A 19,373-nucleotide genomic window follows, 5' to 3' on the forward strand; every position below is an offset into this window, starting at 1 on the left:
CCAAAGTTTGGTGCATTATTATTTAACTTCTCATTTTCTGGGGAAATCCTTGCCTGTGATGCAAGATGGACTTTAAGACTATGGGAAGCACTAACATCTTGCACTGGTACTTTTATGTACAATAACTTGATGAACTTACAAATCAAATATGTCTTCTGGATAAAAGGCTCCGAAGTTCCTTTAGATGCCTGTACAGTTTTAGAGCATTTCTGTGTAATTGATATTGGATGCTGCTTTCTTGAGTGAATTTATTACTTTTTTTGAAGATTTTTGAAGGATATGACCACTATTGTTCTGTCTTTTGATCAGCTTGAGGAATGGTGGTTGAGCAGTGGCTATCTGGATGTCCGAATGCCATCAATGTTGAACATAAACTTTGGAGGTCCTGCTCCCTACTTAGAACATTATTGGCCACCGAAAGAAGGCACGCAGCTCGAACGATCTGCTATAGCTGTCTTCCACATGTTGCAGTTTTGGAATCTACTTAGGAAGTAAGAGGAATTATATGCAGGAGAAAAATTTAAAGCACAACTTGCACTGAAAAAAATAAGGAAAATAATGTCCATTCTCATTTCTGAGATGTTTACTAGGATAGTAGAAAGTTTAACTACAACCTTTGGGGTAGCTGGGGGAATCTGCTTCAAGAATAATTCGCAACATTTCCCAGATGTGTAAACCTTGTGAAATTTTACTGATAAAAGCTTGAAGAAATTGGATCCAAATTAAACCTTTTGGATTTTGGTGGTCTTCATTTGGATTCAGTTTTGCCATTTGTACCTGTCCTGTTTCATAGTTCTAAAGATTATAATATCTACTCTCTGCACCTGAAACACAAGGTGCATGTTCAATGCCTTTATTAGATTTAGTGAGAGTTCATTCAACTTATCTCATTCTGATCACTGTCCCACGCACTATGCTCTGAATATCTGTAGGCTTTACATAAATTATAAATGGATAGTTTACATTAGATTTGTTTAAAAATACAATAGTTCAATATTTCAAAATAGTTTATTTTTAAGTAATGGCATTTATCTTTTGTTAAATGTCCATCCTAGGGCAAAATATGGGGGGAGCTATTATATGTTTAGATACAAAATTGATATATGTGGAAATTATAAAGTGGGATGTTTTATTTTTGTGAAATGGCACAAGTGTATATTGATTTGGGCATCACAAGCATATGCTGGTGATCTGTTGGATGAGTTTATTTTAAATTGTTTATTATAAGAACATAAGAAATATTTCTTAGTTTACTTTCATAATCTATCTTCCCTCTCTATTATATTTTTTAGTTGTTCTTTGCTGGTTTTTTGAAGTTTCCCAATCCTTTGGCCTCCCACTAATCTTGGCCACTTTGTGTGCCATTGTTTTCAATTTGATACCATCCTTTATTTTCTTCGTCATGGATGCTTATCCCGTCTCTTAAAGTCTTTCCTTCTTATTGGAATATATTTTTGTTGTGAGTTATGAAATTGCTCCTTAAATGTCCGCCACTGCTCATCAACTGTCCCATACTTTATTCTATTTTCGCAGTCCACTTTGGCCAACACTGCCTTCATACCTTTGTAGTCTCCTTTATTTAAGATCAGGACACTGGTTTGAGATCCACCTTTCTCGCCCTCCAGTTGAATTTGAAATTCAACCATGCTATGATCACTCTTTCTTAGAGAATCCTTTACTAGGACATCATTTATTAATCCTGTCTCATTACACAGTACCAGATCTAAGATAGCCTGCTCCCTGATTGGTTCTGCAATGTATTGTTCAAGGACTCCATCCCGGATACACTCTATGAACTCTTCCCCAAGGCTACCTTGGCCAATTTGATTTGTCTAATCAATATGAAGATTAAAATCGCTCATGATTATTGCCGTATTTTTTTTTAAAAGCCTTCATTATTTTTTGATTTATACTCCGTCCAACAGTGTAGCTACTGTTAGGGGGCCTATAGACTACGTCAACCAGTGACTTCTTCCCCTTATTATTCCTTATAAGAAGACAAGAAATAGGTGCAGTAGGCCATTTGGCCTGTTGAGCCTGCTCCGCCATTCAATAAGATCATGGCTGATCTGATCATAGACTCAACTTCACTTCTCTGCCTGCTCCCCACAACCCTTTACTCCCTTATCGCTCAAAAATCTGTCTATCTCTGCCTTAAATGTATTAAATGACCCAGCCCCCACAGCTTCCTGGGGCAGAGAATTCCATAGATTTACAACCCTCTGAGAGAAGAAATTCCTCCTCATCTCAGTATTCTAAGACCATGTCCCCTGGTTTTAGTTTCCCCTATTTGGAAATATCCTCTCTGCATCCACCTTAGTCGAGCCCCCTCATTATCTTATGTTTCAATAAGATCGCCTCTCATTCTTCTGAACTCCAATCTGTATAGGCTCAACCTATCATCATAAGTCGACCCCCTCATCTCCAAAATCAACCGAGTGAATCTTCTCTGAACAGTCTCCAATGCAAGTATATCCTTCCTTAAATACGGAGACCAAAACTGTATGCAGTACTCCAGGTGTGGCCTCACCATAAGAACATAAGAACATAACAAGAATTAGGAACAGGAGTAGGCCACCTAGCCCCTCAAGCCTGCTCCGCCATTCAACAAGATCATGGCTGATCTGGCCGTGGACTCAGCTCCACTTACCCGCCCGGTCCCGATAACCCTTAATTCCCTTATTGGTTAAAAATCTATCTATCTGTGATTTGAATACATTCAATGAGCTAGCCTCAACTGCTTCCCTGGGCAGAGAATTCCACAGATTCACAACCCTCTGGGAGAAGAAATTCCTTCTCACCTCAGTTTTAAATTGGCTCCCCCGTATTTTGAGGCTGTGCCCCCTAGTTCTAGTCTCCCCGACCAGTGGGTACAACCTCTCTGCCTCTATCTTGTCTATCCCTTTCATTATTTTAAATGTTTCTATAAGATCACCCTCATCCTTCTGAACTCCAACGAGTAAAGACCCAGTCTACTCAATCTATCATCATAAGGTAACCCCCTCATCTCCGGAATCAGCCTAGTGAATGTATCTCCTCCAAAGCTAGTATATCCTTCCTTAAGTAAGGTGACCAAAACTGCATGCAGTACTCCAGTTGCGACCTCACCAATACCCTGTACAGTTGCAGCAGGACCTCCCTGTTTTTGTACTCCATCCCTCTCGCAATAAAGGCTAACATTCCATTTGCCTTCCTGATTACCTGCTGCACCTGCAAACTAACTTTTTGGGATTCATGCACAAGGACCGCCAGGTCCCTCTGCACCGCAGCATGTTGTAATTTCTCCCCATTCAAATAATATTCCCTTTTACTGTTTTTTTTTTCCCAAGGTGGATGACCTCACATTTTCCGACATTGTATTCCATCTGCCAAACCTTAGCCCATTCGCTTAACCTATCCAAATCTCTTTGCAGCCTCTCTGTGTCCTCTACACAACCCGCTTTCCCACTAATCTTTGTGTCATCTGCAAATTTTGTTACACTACACTCTGTCCCCTCTTCCAGGTCATCTATGTATCTTGTAAACAGTTGTGGTCCCAGCACCGATCCCTGTGGCACACCACTAACCACCGATTTCCAACCCGAAAAGGACCCATTTATCCCGACTCTCTGCTTTCTGTTAGCCAGTTGTAGCTGTACCGTTGTAGCAAGACCTCTGCTTTTATACTCCATCCCCCTTGCAATAAAGGCCAACATTCCATTTGCCTTCCTGATTGCTGTACCTGCATACTAACTTTGTGTGTTTCATGCACAAGGACCTCCAGGTCCCTCTGTACTGCAGCACTTTGCAATTTTTCTCCATTTAAATTATAATTTGCTTCTCTATTATTTCTTCTAAAATGGATAACCTCACATTTTTTCCACATTATACTCCTTCTGCCAAATGTTTGCCCACTCACTTAGCCGATCTATATCCCTTTGCAGATTTCTTTTGTGTCCTCCTCACAACATGCTTTTCCAATCATCTTTGTATCATCAGCAAACTTGGCTACATTACACTCGGTCCCTTCATCCAAGTCACTAATATAGATTGTAAATAGTTGAGGACCAGCACCGATCCCTGCGGCAAACAAGAAGTCGCTGTTTGCCAATTGGAAAATGACCCATTTATCCCGACACTCTGTTTTCTGTTAGTCAATCCTCTATCCATGCTAATATATTATCCCCAACACGGTGAGCTTTTATCTTGTGCAGTATCCTCTTATGTGGACCTTATCAAATGCTTTCTGGAAATTCAAATACACCACAGCCACTGGTTCCCCTTTATCTATCCTGCCCGTTACATCCTCAAAGAACTCCAGCAAATTTGTCAAACATGATTTCCCTTTCATAAAACCATCTGGCTCTGCTTGATTGAATCATGCTTTTCCAAATGTCCCGGCTACTGCTTCCTTAATGATGGACTCCAGCATTTTCCCAACGACAGATGTTAGGTTAACTGGTCAATCGTTTTCTGCTTTTTGTCTGCCTCCTTTTTTAAATAGGGGCATTACATTTGCAGTTTTCCAATCCGCTGGAACCACCTAGAATCCAGGGAATTTTGGTAGATTACAACCAATGCAGCAATTATCTCTGCAGCCACTTCTCTTAAAACCCAAGGATGTAAGCCATCATGTCCAGGGGATTTATCCGCCTATCGTCCCATTATTCTACCGAGTACTACTTCATTCGTGATAGTGATTGTATTAAGTTTTTCCCTCCCTATAGCCCCTTGATTATCCTCTGTAAGGTCTCTTATATTCTGAGCAGTTGACGAGACTCGAGTCATAGAAACATAGAAAATAGGTGCAGGAGTAGGCCATTCGGCCCTTCTAGCCTGCACCGCCATTCAATGAGTTCATGGCTGAACATGCAACTTCAGTACCCCATTCCTGCTTTCTCACCATACCCCCTTGATTCCCCTAGTAGTAAGGACTTCATCTAACTCCTTTTTGAATATATTTAGTGAATTGGCCTCAACAACTTTCTGTGGTAGAGAATTCCACAGGTTCACCACTCTCTGGGTGAAGAAATTCCTCCTCATCTCGGTCCTAAATGGCTTACCCCTTATCCTTAGACTGTGTCCCCTGGTTCTGGACTTCCCCAACATTGGGAACATTCTTCCTGCATCTAACCTGTCTAACCCCGTCAGAATTTTAAACGTTTCTATGAGGTCCCCTCTCATTCTTCTGAACTCCAGTGAATACAAGCCCAGTTGATCCAGTCTTTCTTGATAGGTCAGTCCCGCCATGCCGGGAATCAGTCTGGTGAATCTTCGCTGCATTCCCTCAATAGCAAGAATGTCCTTCCTCAGGTTAGGAGACCAAAACTGTACACAATACTCCAGGTGTGGCCTCACCAAGGCCCTGTACAACTGTAGCAACACCTCCCTGCCCCTGTACTCAAATCCCCTCGCTATGAAGGCCAACATGCCATTTGCTTTCTTAACCGCCTGCTGTACCTGCATGCCAACCTTCAATGACTGATGTACCATGACACCCAGGTCTCGTTGCACCTCCCCTTTTCCTAATCTGTCACCATTCAGATAATAGTCTGTCTCTCTGTTTTTACCACCAAAGTGGATAACCTCACATTTATCCATATTATACTTCATCTGCCATGCATTTGCCCACTCACCTAACCTATCCAAGTCACTCTGCAGCCTCATAGCATCCTCCTCGCAGCTCACACTGCCACCCAACTTAGTGTCATCTGCAAATTTGGAGATACTACATTTAATCCCCTTGTCTAAATCATTAATATACAGTGTAAACAGCTGGGGCCCCAGCACAGAACCTTGCGGTACCCCACTAGTCACTGCCTGCCATTCTCAAAAGTCCCCATGTACTCCGACTCTTTGCTTCCTGTCTGACAACCAGTTCTCAATCCATGTCAGCACACTACCCCCAATCCCATGTGCTTTAACTTTGCACATTAATCTCTTGTGTGGGACCTTGTCGAAAGCCTTCTGAAAGTCCAAATATACCACATCAACTGGTTCTCCCTTGTCCACTCTACTGGAAACATCCTCAAAAAATTCCAGAAGATTTGTGAAGCATGATTTCCCTTTCACAAATCCATGCTGACTTGGACCCATCATGTCACCTCTTTCCAAATGCACTGCTATGACATCCTTAATAATTGATTCCATCATTTTACCCACTACCGATGTCAGGCTGACCGGTCTATAATTCCCTGTTATCTCTCTTCCTCCTTTTTTAAAAAGTGGGGTTACATTGGCTACCCTCCACTCCATAGGAACTGATCCAGAGTCAATGGAATGTTGTCAATGCATCCACTATTTCCAAGGCCACCTCCTTAAGTACTCTGGGATGCAGTCCATCAGGCCCTGGGGATTTATCGGCCTTCAATCCCATCAATTTCCCCAACACAGTTTCCCGACTAATAAGGATTTCCCTCAGTTCCTCCTCCTTACCAGACCCTCTGACCCCTTTTATATCCGGAAGGTTGTTTGTGTCCTCCTCAGTGAATACCGAACCAAAGTACTTGTTCAATTGGTCCGCCATTTCTTTGTTCCCTGTTATGATTTCCCCTGATTCTGACTGCAGGGGACCTACATTTGTCTTTACTAACCTTTTTCTCTTTACATATCTATAGAAACTTTTGCAATCCGTCTTAATGTTCCCTGCAAGCTTCTTCTCGTACTCCATTTTCCCTGCCCTAATCAAACCCTTTGTCCTCCTCTGCTGAGTTCTAAATTTCTCCCAGTCCCCGGGTTCGCTGCTATTTCTGGCCAATTTGTATGCCACTTCCTTGGCTTTAATACTATCCCTGATTTCCCTTGATAGCCACGGTTGAGCCACCTTCCCTTTTTTATTTTTACGCCAGACAGGAATGTACAATTGTTGTAGTTCATCCATGCGGTCTCTAAATGTCTGCCATTGCCCATCCACAGTCAACCCCTTCAGTATCATTCGCCAATCTATCCTAGCCAATTCACGCCTCATACCTTCAAAGTTACCCTTCTTTAAGTTCTGGACCATGGTCTCTGAATTAACTGTTTCATTCTCCATCCTAATGCAGAATTCCACCATATTATGGTCACTCTTCCCCAAGGGGTCTCGCACAACGAGATTGCTAATTAATCCTCTCTCATTACACAACACCCAGTCTAAAATGGCCTCCCCCCTAGTTGGTTCCTCGACATATTGGTCTAAAAAACCATCCCTTATGCACTCCAGGAAATCCTCCTCCACCGTATTGCTTCCAGTTTGGTTAACCCAATCTATGTGCATATTAAAGTCACCCATTATAACTGCTGCACCTTTATTGCACGCACCCCTAATTTCCTGTTTGATGCCCTCCCCAACATCACTACTACTGTTTGGAGGTCTGTACACAACACCCACTAACGTTTTTTGCCCTTTGGTATTCTGCAGCTCTACCCATATAGATTCCACATCATTCAAGCTAATGTCCTTCTGAACTATTGCCTTAATTTCCTCCTTAACCAGCAATGCTACCCCACCTCCTTTTCCTTTTATTCTATCTTTCCTGAATGTTGAATACCCCTGGATGTTGAGTTCCCAGCCCTGATCATCCTGGAGCCACGTCTCCGTAATCCCAATCACATCATATTTGTTAACATCTATTTGCACAGTTAATTCATCCACCTTATTGCGGATACTCCTTGCATTAAGACACAAAGCCTTCAGGCTTGTTTTTTTAACACCCTTTGTCCTTTTAGAATTTTGCTGTACAGTGGCCCTTTTTGTTCTTTGCCTTGGGTTTCTCTGCCCTCCACTTTTCCTCATCTCCATTCTGTCTTTTGCTTTTGCCTCCTTTTTGTTTCCCTCTGTCTCCCTGCATTGGTTCCCATCCCCCTGCCATATTAGTTTAAATCCTCCCCAACAGCACTAGCAAACACTCCCCCTAGGACATTGGTTCCGGTCCTGCCCAGGTGCAGACCGTCCGGTTTGTGCTGGTCCCACCTCCCCCAGAACCGGTTCCAATGCCCCAGGAATTTGAATCCCTCCCTGCTGCACCACTGCTCAAGCCACGTATTCATCTGCGCTATCCTGCGATTCCTACACTGACTATCACGTGGCACTGGTAGCAATCCCGAGATTACTACTTTTGAGGTCCTACTTTTTAATTTAGCTCCTAGCTCCTTAAATTCGTTTCGTAGGACCTCATCCCTTTTTTTACCTATGTCATTGGTACCAATGTGCACCACGACAACTGGCTGATCTCCCTCCCTTTTTAGAATGTCCTGCACCCGCTCTGAGACATCCTTGACCCTTGCACCAGGGAGGCAACATACCATCCTGGAGTCTCGGTTGCGGCCGCAGAAACGCCTATCTATTCCCTTTACAATTGAATCCCCTATCACTATCGCTCTCCCACTCTTTTTCCTGCCCTCCTGTGCAACAGAGCCAGCCACGGTGCCATGAACTTGGCTGCTGCTGCCCTCCCCTGATGAGTCATCCCCCTCAACAGTACCCAAAGCAGTGTATCTGTTTTGCAGGGGGATGACCACAGGGGACTCCTGCACTACCTTCCTTGCACTACTCTTCCTGCTGGTCTTCCATTCCCTAGCTGGCTGTGGACCCTTCTCCTGCAGTAAGACCAACGAACGTCATCCAAGTAATGTCCACGCCTTATAATTCAAACTTGCTTCATTCAAATTATCTGATAATTCAACAATTTTTTTAGTACTAAATTCCCAACTGCTGATTTGTGTTTTTTCATTCAAATAATTGTCTAATTCAAATATTTTTTTTAGTGCAGGAATAGACTAATCGTCATTTTCAGCATCGTGGATGCTCCAGAGTGAATCCACCCTCAGCTCCAACTCCGCAACGCGGACCGTCAGGAGCCTGAGGTGGATACACTTCCTGCAGATATAGTCGTCAGGGACACTGGTGTCGTCCTTGAGTTCCCACATGGTACAGGAGGAGCATAACACCCGACCGAGCTCTCCTGCCATGACTTAACCCTTGGATACACTTAAATTGGCAACAACAATGTTAAAAGTTACTCACTGTTATAGAAGAGAAAAAGAAAAGAGAAAAAGAGAAAAACTACTCACCAATCACCGGTGAGTCCGGTGGTAGTATCCAGGCAAACTTTATTGGCTCAGTTACATTCAGTTACATCTTGCAGTTACTAAGAATAAAGCGCACTCTACCGCGTGTTGCAGCTTCAGTTATAGTCACGAACGTGGGGTCTTCCCATTCCCTGATTGGCCCCCCTGCTGTTACTGAGGTCAGTTTGTCGACTCCGGACTGGCCGCTGGTTATGACCCAACTGCCCATTGCAGATAGCAATCGCCTCGATCATGATGTGCTTACCACATCATGCCACTTCCTCCTGCTGTTCACTGTTTCGCAGCATGTTCCTGTTATCTGGTCGGAACAGCGCTTAACCCTGTGACTGTGCTTTGGCCCCAACCACGCTGCAACCTTTTCCATTGCTCGTGAGCACGTACACAGCACACAGCTACTCCATAATTATAAATTAATTAGGTCCCAGTTAATCAGGTCCCACAATAGTTAATCAGGTCCCACATCCACCATTGGGATGTTTTTAGTGTCATCTACCCAAGTCTTATGACAGTTTCTTTTTGTCACTGCAATTGTTTTATGGACACCCTAAGTGAGAACAACAATCCTCATTTTTGTTTTTTCTGTTAGAGAGTGCTTGGCTGTACATAAAGCTGGTAAAGTGCCATTAGACATGGACCAGTTTCGTATGCTGTACGGGACCTGCAAAATACCTGGAGTAACTAGAGATTCTCTTGTCAGCTACTTTAAGACAGGTAACTATTTTGTTAAAAGCAACAAATGCAAAAACAGGTAAGGATCAGATTCTATCTATTCTTCACATAAATACAGCGAGTGGTCTCAGGATGCCAAAGGTACTGTGCCTGTAGGTGGCACTGTGAATGTATTACACGACAAACTGAGAACAATGGGGTATCAGCTAATGTTACATGACACCCTCCAAAAATCGTTTGCGCTATGTTCTGAAAATATATGCAATTGTGGCATTGCAGGAACCGACAAATGAACAGACTGCAAAACAACATGTGTGGCATTAATTCCATAACTGTTACTTCAGAGCAAAATTAAAGTTAATACCGCAAATGCAATCTGCCAGATGATCTCTATGAATTTTGTGAAGGCAATTTTGCAGATCAGTAGTCATGACAACCCCAGTGCTATGTACATACAATGCCAATCTGTCTCACACTGAAGCATGAGAGAAGATGAAAGACTGTTCAGAAGCAGCATATTGGATAACAAAGTGGCACAAACCTACCTGGATTCCTCCTCCACCCCCGCCCCCTCCCACCTCCCAAACCTCCTGAACACTTCAAACTTGCAATTACTCCACAAACACCTCCCCATCCCCAGCAGTAGGGAAGTTGAGCAGGCACAAACTTTACACTCAGTATCCACCAAAGCAGAAAAAATCCTGGCCAGATCAGTCACCTGTGGTCCGAAACAAAGCTTTAGTAAATGGTGGATTTTTTGAATATCAGTTATTTATAAAAGATTCAAGGCTTCTAGAGCGTTTCAACAGGGAGGCAGACAACTCAACAGGGTGATCAGCCCGACGCAAAGATTGGCAGTAAGAAGAAACTAGAGAAAGCATGGGAGATGGACCGGAATCCAACTTTGAAAAGTTGTTACCGGCAGTGTGAGCCAGATATAATAAAGCTAATTTTATATTCTAATGGAAATAGTTCCATGGTGTGTTACATCGGGTGCTCTGAATTTGTCTTTTTAATGCAAAGCATTGCTAGAACATTGGATGGGTAATTATTTGAAAAAGACACATTTAAAAGGGAATGGGGAAAGGGCAGATATTGGGATTAAATGGATACCTCTTTCATGGATGAGAGAAAGGTCCAACGGTATCCTTCTGCACTACAAAATTCAATGATTCCAGTTCATATTGCAGGAAAGGGTTCATGGCAGCAACACTGAGGCAACTGTGCATAAGCAAGCTCTTGGCACGTTCACAGTTCTTCTAAATTGTATTTACATGTTTAAGTTTCTAGCTGTGGATTGTTGCTTTTATGAAAGCAGTCATACTTATTTCTTGATGCTTTTTAATATGAGTTAAATAATAACATGCTTAAAATGTTCCTTTCAATCTCTCTGTAGAAGCTGAAGGACCGTGCCCCTCCCATTTAGTGGTCCTTTGTCGTGGGCGAGCATTTGTTTTTGATACCGTTTATGAACATCAAATCCTAACCCCACCAGAGCTTTGCAGGTTTTTATTTGCTTTTTCTTACTACACTGTAGATGCAGCTTAACGGTCCTTTCAACTTTTTAAACTTGTCTGTTAAACTGTGCATGTCAAGCACGCAAGGTTAATGCTCAGAAGAAAGATATTGAAAGATCCATAACAAAGGCATACTGTTGCAATGGGCCCAAGTTTCCACACGATAAAAAACGGGCGCCCCTCCGAGTTGGGCACCCGTTTTTCGCGCCTAAAATGGCGCCGGAAAAAAAAACACGCGATTCTGGAGCGCCCTGCAGCTCCTTGTCTGCTTGGCGCGGCGCCCAGGGGGGCGGAGCCTACACTCGCGCCGATTTTGTAAGTGGGAGGGGGCGGGTACCATTTAAATTAGTTTTTTTCCTGCCGGCAACGGTGCGCGTTGGAGCGTTCGCGCACGCGCAGTGTGAAGGAAACATTGGCACTCGGCCATTTTTGTAGTTCTTTGTAGCTGTTTAATTTTTGAACATTTTTTAAGAAAAGCACATTGCCATCAGCACATCAGCACTGAGGCTTCTTGCAGCAGTGAGAAGGCTGCAGGAAGCCTCAAAGTTGAGGCAGCCGTTTCTCTCCTCCTCCCCGCCCGCTGTCGGGAACAAACGGCCCCCCCCCCCCCCCCCCCCCCCCCCCCCCCCCCCGCGGAAACGAACGGCTGGCTTTCTCCCCCCCCCCCCCCCCCCCCCCCCCCCCCGCGGGAACAAACGTCTGCACCATTCTCCCTGGCTGAAGCACATTCACACAGGTAGGAAGATGGATTATTTAATCTTTTCTTTGCTTATAAATGTTTATTCAGGTTGGATTTATTTGTATAATATTTGTAGAAGTATAAATAAGGATTTATTATAGAATTTAATGACTTCCCTCCCCCCCCCCCCCCCCCCGCACCACCTCGTTCTGGACGCCTAATTTGTAACCTGCGCCTGATTTTTTAATGTGTAGACAAGGTTTTTTCAGTTCTACAAAAATCTTCACTTGCTCTATTCTAAGTTAGTTTGGAGTACGTTTTCACTGTGGAAACTTTGAACTCGGGTGTCAGTGGCTGGACACGCCCCCTTTTGAAGAAAAAATTCTGTTCCAAAGTGGAACTGTTCTACCTGACTAGAACTGCAGAAAAAAAAATGTGGAGAATTGCGATTTCTAAGATAGTCCATTCTCCACCAGTTGCTCCTAAAAATCAGGCGCAAATCATGTGGAAACTTGGGCCCATAGTAACTAGGCTATGTGAAAATGCTCAAGCATCTGGTATTTTGATTTTTAAAAATATTGTGTAGGTTGACTATTTCGTGTTAAACAAAGTGCTTTACTCGGGATTCCTACATAGCAAGCGAGCCCCAGATGGGCAGAGGAAACACTTCAAGGATACCCTCACAGCCTCCTTGGTAAAGTGTAACATCCCCACCAACATCTGAGAATCCCTGGCCCAAGACCGCCCAAAGTGGAGGAAGAGCATCCGGGAGGGTGCTGAGCACCTCGAGCCTCGTCGCAGAGAGCAAGCAGAAACCAAACGCAGACAGCGGAAGGAGCGTGTGGCAAACCAGGCTCCCCACCCACCCTTTCCTTCAACCGCTGTCTGCCCCACTTGTTACAGAGACTGTAATTCCCATAGTGGACTGTACAGCCACCTGAGAACTCACTTTTAGAGTGGAAGCAAGTCTTCCTCAATTTCGAGGGACTGCCTATGATGATGATGGTTAAATGGCCCATAATTTGCCGTGACGGGGCAGCTAACGGCATCTGCTGTTATTTAGACTTGCCCTTGCATGATTAAGTTTTAAAATTTTTGCGTGGCAAGTTGCTGAAAGTATGAGCTGATAACGGGGCAGCGAGGGAAACAAGGTATCTGGGACCTGAGCGAACAGGGCAAACAACTGTGTATCTCCTGAACCAATCGGATTGAAGGATTGTGAAACGAACAGCGCAAGGACTGAGAAGGACGTGTAATTTAGAATGGATGAATTCAATGTCAAATCGGGTATATAAACAGTGCCAGTAGCCTCGCTGTTATTTTGACAGCAAATTATGGACCATCATGTATCAAATTTTAGCAGCAAGTCAATAAAAAGTACATAGAAATACATAGAAGTTACAACATGGAAACAGGCCATATGGCATAATCAGTCTGTCAGCATTTACCTTCCACGTGAGAAAATAAGCTTAATCCTAGTTACTCATCATGTTCCCATATCCCTTTAAGGCAGCTCTCAACAACATATTTGAATATTTACAACTTTCATATTTTTAAATGATAAAATAAAATGGCAGTGAAACTGGGGATAATCACTCTCACATGAATGAATGCAGCTTTTTATCCTCCCTTGCTTACTGGTAATCTTCCCCCCCCGCCCTTCCCCTCTCGGCTATGTATTTGTGGCCTGCCAATATCACTCTCCATCCTTCTCTTAGCTGACTACCAGGAAACAATTGAAAGTGTTTCATTGGAACCCAATCCTCTTATCTCTGCCCTTCTTTCTCTCCCCCCCCACCCCTACACTCAGCATCTCTCTGCAGCTGTGCAGGTGAGATAGGAGCTCAGCAGAGGAAGTAAACTTGTGTCAACGGCAACTAAATTTGCTCAAGCTTTCCTGATGCAGTATTGAGCTGTCTTCCATACTGCTTCACAATTGTTACTTTATAATCTATACTATGTCAGATTATGCCATTAAAATATTTAATTGAGCTGAATGTTTGAAGTTCTATATGGTAGCTGGGTTGTATAAGATAACTATTGGCATCTCCTGCTCGTTCTTATCTTGTCCGTGTAGACAACTGACCTACATCAGGGAAAGATGTAACAATGAACCTGAAGGACCTGGTGTGTCAGCATTAACTGCTGAAGAAAGAACGCACTGGGCAAAAGTAAGTTGTGCAGATTTCAGTTATTGTTGGTAACAGTAAAACTAACTTCTTTCAGAGATAAACAGATTGGGGGATACAGTATTTGGCTTATAGCCCAATATTACAATATGTATACCTTTAACTTGCAGCTGGAATCGTGAATCTCCCTGAAAACATCTACATCTTACATATCAACCTCTTTAAAAGATAAATCAACAACAAATTTTTTTAACTTGTTCTTGGGATATGGGAGATGCTGGTAAGGCTGCTTTTATTGCTCATCCTTGGCTCCCTAGTTTGCTAGTCCAGCTTCAGAGAGCATTAAGAGTCAACCATGGACCAGTAGGCTCCCTTGCCTGAAGGACATCTATGAACTAGATGGGTTTTAAGCACAAAATAAACCCAGCAGTTTTCCTGCTGATTATTCTGGTGCTATCCTACAAATTACCTCTGGGTATTTAATCCAGTGCCACAACCACTAAGCTACTGTACCCCTTCTGTAAATTATGTACTGTTTTAGTGCTTGGATGTACTGGTTTTCACTTTTTTTTCTATAGTACGTACAAAAATGTTACAACATTTAGCAATTTCACTGGAGAATCTAGTCACAAAGGTGAAGCAGCTCTAATGGTAAATATTGAAATTAGCTTTAGGTCCCAACTTCAATATTTACCATTAGTACTGCTTCACCTTTCAGTAATCGCACGAGATAAATTTCTGAAACTTTGCAACTCATGCTCTGTAGCATAGGAACATAGAAAATAGGTGCAGGAGTAGGCCATTTGGCCCTTCGAACCTGCACCACCATTCAATAAGATCATGGCTGATCATTCCCTCAGTATCCCTTTCCTGATTTCTCTCCATACCTCTTGATCCCCTTAGCCGTAAGGGCCATATCTAACTCCCTCTTGAATATATCCAATGAGCTGACATCAACAACTCTCTGCGGCAGGGAATTCCACAGGTTCACAACTCTGAGTGAAGAAGTTTCTCCTCATCTCAGTCCTAAATGGCCGACCCCTTATCCTAAGACTGTGTCCCCTGGTTCTGGACGTCCCCAACATCGGGGACATTCTACCCGCATCTAACCTGTCCCGTCCCGTCAGAATCTTATATGTTTCTATGAGATCCCCTCTCATCCTTCTAAACTCCAATGTATAAAGGCCCAGTTGATCCACTCTCTCCTCATATGTCAGTCCAGCCATCCCGGGAATCAATCTGGTGAACCTTTGCTGCATTCCCTCAATAGCAAGAACATCCTTCCTCAGATTAGGAGATCAAAACTGAACACAATATTCCAGGTGAGGCCTCACTAAGGCCCTGTACAGCTGCAGTAAGACCTCCCTGCTCCTATACTCAAATCTCCAAGCTATGCAGGCCAACATACCATTTGCCTTCTTCACTGCATGCTGTACCTGTATGCCAACTTTCAATGACTGATGGTCCATGACATGCAGGTCTCGTTGCACCTCCCCTTTTCCTAATCTGCCGCCATTCAGATAATCTGTCTTCGCGTTTTTGCCCCAAAGTGGATAACCTCAAATTTATCCACATTATACACCATCTGCCATGCATTTGCCCACTCACCTAACCTGTCCAAGTCACCCTTCAGCCTCCTAGCGTCCCCCTCACAGCTCACACCGCCACCCAGTTTAGTGTCATCTGCAAACTTGGAGATATTACACTCAATTCCTTCATCCAAATCATTGATGTATATTGTAAAGAGCTGGGGTCCCAGCACTGAGTCCTGCGGCACTCCACGAGTCACTGCCTGCCATTCTGAAAAGGACCCGTATCCCGACTCTCTGCTTCCTGTCTGCCAACCAGTTCTCTATCCACGTTAATATATTACCCCCAATACCATGTGCTTTGATTTTGCACACCAATCTCTTGTGTGGGACCTTGTCAAAAGCCTTTTAAAAGTCCAAATACACCACATCCAATGGTTCTCCCTTGTCCACTCTACTAGTTACATCCTCCAAAAAATTCCAGAAGATTTGTCAAGCATGATTTCCCCTTCATAAATCCATGCTGACTTGGACCGATCCCGTCACTGCTTTCCAAATGCGCTGCTATTTCATCCTTAATAATTGATTCCAATATTTTACCTACTACTGATGTCAGGCTAACCGGTCTATAATTCCTAATTTTCTCTCTCCCTTCCTTTTTAAAAAGTGGTGTTACATTAGCTTCCCTCCAGTCCATAGGAATTGATCCAGAGTCGATAGACAGTTGGAAAATGATCACCAATGCATCCACTATTTCTAGGGTCATTTCCTTAAGTACTCTGGGATGCAGACTATCAGGCCCCAGGGATTTATCGGCCTTCAATCCCATCAATTTCCCTAACACAATTTCCCACTTAATAAGGATATCCTTTAGTTCCTCCTCCTCACTAGACCTTCGGTCCCCTAGTACTTACGGAAGGTTATTTGTGTCATTCTTCGTGAAGACAGAACCAAAATATTTGTTCAATTGGTCTGCCATTTCTTTGTTCCCCATTATAAATTTGCCTGAATCCGACTGCAAGGGCCCTACGTTTGTCTTCACTAATCTTTTTCTCTTCACATATCTATAGAAGCTTTTGCAGTCAGTTTTTATGTTCCTGGCAAGCTTCTTCTCGTACTCTATTTTCCCCCTCTTAATTAAACCCTTTGTCCTCCTCTGCTGAATTCTAAATTTCTCCCAGTTCTCAGGTTTGCTGCTTTTTCTGGCCAATTTATATGCCTCTTCCTTGGATTTAACACTATCCTTAATTTCCCTTGTTAGCCACGGTTGAGCCACTTTCCCCGTTTTATTTTTACTCCAGACAGGGATGTACAATTGCTGAAGTTCATCCATGTGATCTTCAAATGTTTGCCATTGCCTATCCACCGTCAACCCTTTAAGTATCATTTGCCAGTCTATTCTAGCCAATTCACGCTTCAAACCATCAAAGTTACCTTTCCTTAAGTTCAGGACCCTAGTTTCTGAATTAACTGCATCACTCTCCATCTTAATGAAGGATTCTGGTCACTCTTCCCCAAGGGGCCTCGCACAACTAGATTGCTAATTAATCCCTTCTCATTACACATCACCCAGTCTAGGATGGCCAGTTCCCAAGTTGGTTCCACGACATATTGGTCTAGAAAACCATCCCTAATTCATGCCAGGAAAACCTCCTCCACCGCATTGCTGCCAATTTGGTTAGCCCAATCAACATGTGGATTAAAGTCACCCATGATAACTGCTGTACCTTTATTGCATGCATCCCTAATTTTTTGTTTGATGCTGTCCCCAACCTTACTACCACTGTTTGGTGGTCTGTACACAACTCCCACTAGCGATTTCTGCCCTTTGGTATTCCATAGCTCCACCCATACCGATTCCACATTATCCAAGCTAATGTCCTTTCTTACTATTGCATTGATTTCCTCTTTAACCAGCAATGCCACCCCGCCTCCTTTTCCTTTCTGTCTATCCTTCCTAAATGTTGAATACCCCTGGATGTTGTGTTCCCAGCCTTGGTCACCCTGGAGCCATGTCTCCGTGATGCCAATTACATCATACCCGTTAACTGCTATCTGCGCAGTTAATTCGTCCACCTTATTCCGAATACTCCTCGCATTGAGGCACAGAGTCTTCAGGCTTGTCTTTCTAACACACCTTGCCACTTTAGAATTTTGCTGTAATATGACCCTTTTTGCTTTTTGCCTTAGGTTTCTCTGCCCTCCACTTTTACTTTTCTTCTTTCTATCTTTTGCTTCTGCCCCCCATTCTACTTCCCTCTGTCTCCCTACATCGGTTCCCATCCCCCTGCCATATTAGTTTAACTCCTCCCCAACAGCACTAGCAAACAATCCCCCGAGGACATTGGTTCCGGTCCTGCCCAGGTGCAGACTATCCGGTTTGTACTGGTCCCACCTCCCCCAGAACCGGTTCCAATGTCCCAGGAATTTGCATCCCTCCCTGCTGCACCACTCCTCAAGCCATGTATTCATCTGTGCTATCCTATGATTCCTACTCTGACTAGCACGTGGCACTGGTAGCAATCCTGAGATTACTACTTTTGAGGTCCTACTTTTTAATTTAGCTCCAAGCTCCCTAAATTCGTCTTGTAGCCCTCATCCCGTTTTCACCTATATCGATGGTACCTACATGCACGACAACTGGCTGTTCACCCTCCCTTTTCAGAATGCCCTGAACCCGCTCTGAGACATCCTTGATCCTTGCACCAGGGAGGCAACATACCATCCTGGAGTTTCGGTTGCGGCCGCAGAAACGTCTGTCTAATCCCCTTACAATTGAATCCCCTATCACTATAGCTCTCCCATTCTTTTTCCTGCCCTCCTGTGCAGCAGAGCCACCCATGGTGCCATGAACTTGGCTGCTGCTGCCCTCCCCTGATGAGTCATCCCGCCCAACAGTACCCAAAGTGGTGTATTTGTTTTGCAGGGGGATGACCGCAGAGGACCCCTGCACTACCTTCCTTGCACTGCTCTTCCTGTTGGTCACCCATCCCCTATCTGACTGTGTACCCTTTACCTGCGGTAAGACCAATTCACTAAACATGCTATTCACGTCATTCTCAGCATCATGGATGCTCCAGAGTGAATCCACCCGCAGTTCCAGTGCCGCAATGCGGTCTGTCAGAAGCTGCAGGCGGATGCACTTCCCGCACACTGAGTCGTCAGGGACACTAGAAGTGTCCCTCACTTCCCACATAGTACAGGAGGAGCATAACACGTGTCCGAGCTCTCCTGCCATGACTCAACCCTTAGATAAACTTAATTTGGCAAGAACAATGCTAAAAGGTTACTTACTGATAAAGAAAAAGAAAAATTACTTGCCAATCACTTACCCCCTTGGCTGTGACATCACCTTTTGATTTCTTTCTACTTTTTTTTGCCGTCTCACCCTGCTGCAGCTGGCCTTTATAGGCCTCCCGACGTTGCTTATCGATCTCCCACCTCTCCGACTGCCTTATGAACTCCCTGCTGGCCTTTATAGGCCTCTGGACGTTGCTCCTCGATCTCTCGCCTCTCCGACTGCCTCACGAACTCCCCTCTGTAATTACAGTCGTGGCGGTCTGAGAAGAAAGCACAATGAGAAATAACTGTTACCTTTGAAGGAATCAAATGACAGAGCCAAAATTAAGTGTATTTCCGCCCTCTTCCTTCCACACTGTTCATCTGAGCCTGGTTTAATGTGATTTGAAGCTATGCAGAAATTGTGTTTAGAATTGATCATTCCAAATATAAACCCTGAGGCCTAGCACAAATTGAAGGCACTCTCCTAATGTTTACACAATGGACTGAAACGGATTTAGAC

General features: G+C 43.9%; 1 protein-coding gene across 1 annotated transcript in view; it reads left to right on the top strand.

Moving 5' to 3' along the window:
- The window catches only part of crot (carnitine O-octanoyltransferase), a 95,030-nt gene that overhangs the window by 37,500 nt on the left and 38,157 nt on the right, over positions 1-19,373 (top strand). Inside the window, exons 4-7 of the mRNA XM_070881340.1 lie at positions 310-491; positions 9,635-9,759; positions 11,114-11,222; positions 13,991-14,084. Of these exons, the coding sequence (XP_070737441.1) occupies positions 310-491; positions 9,635-9,759; positions 11,114-11,222; positions 13,991-14,084 (510 nt within the window). The remainder of the gene's footprint in view (positions 1-309; positions 492-9,634; positions 9,760-11,113; positions 11,223-13,990; positions 14,085-19,373) is intronic.

This window comes from Pristiophorus japonicus, chromosome 5, assembly GCF_044704955.1.
Source record: "Pristiophorus japonicus isolate sPriJap1 chromosome 5, sPriJap1.hap1, whole genome shotgun sequence".
NCBI lineage: Eukaryota > Metazoa > Chordata > Chondrichthyes > Pristiophoridae > Pristiophorus > Pristiophorus japonicus.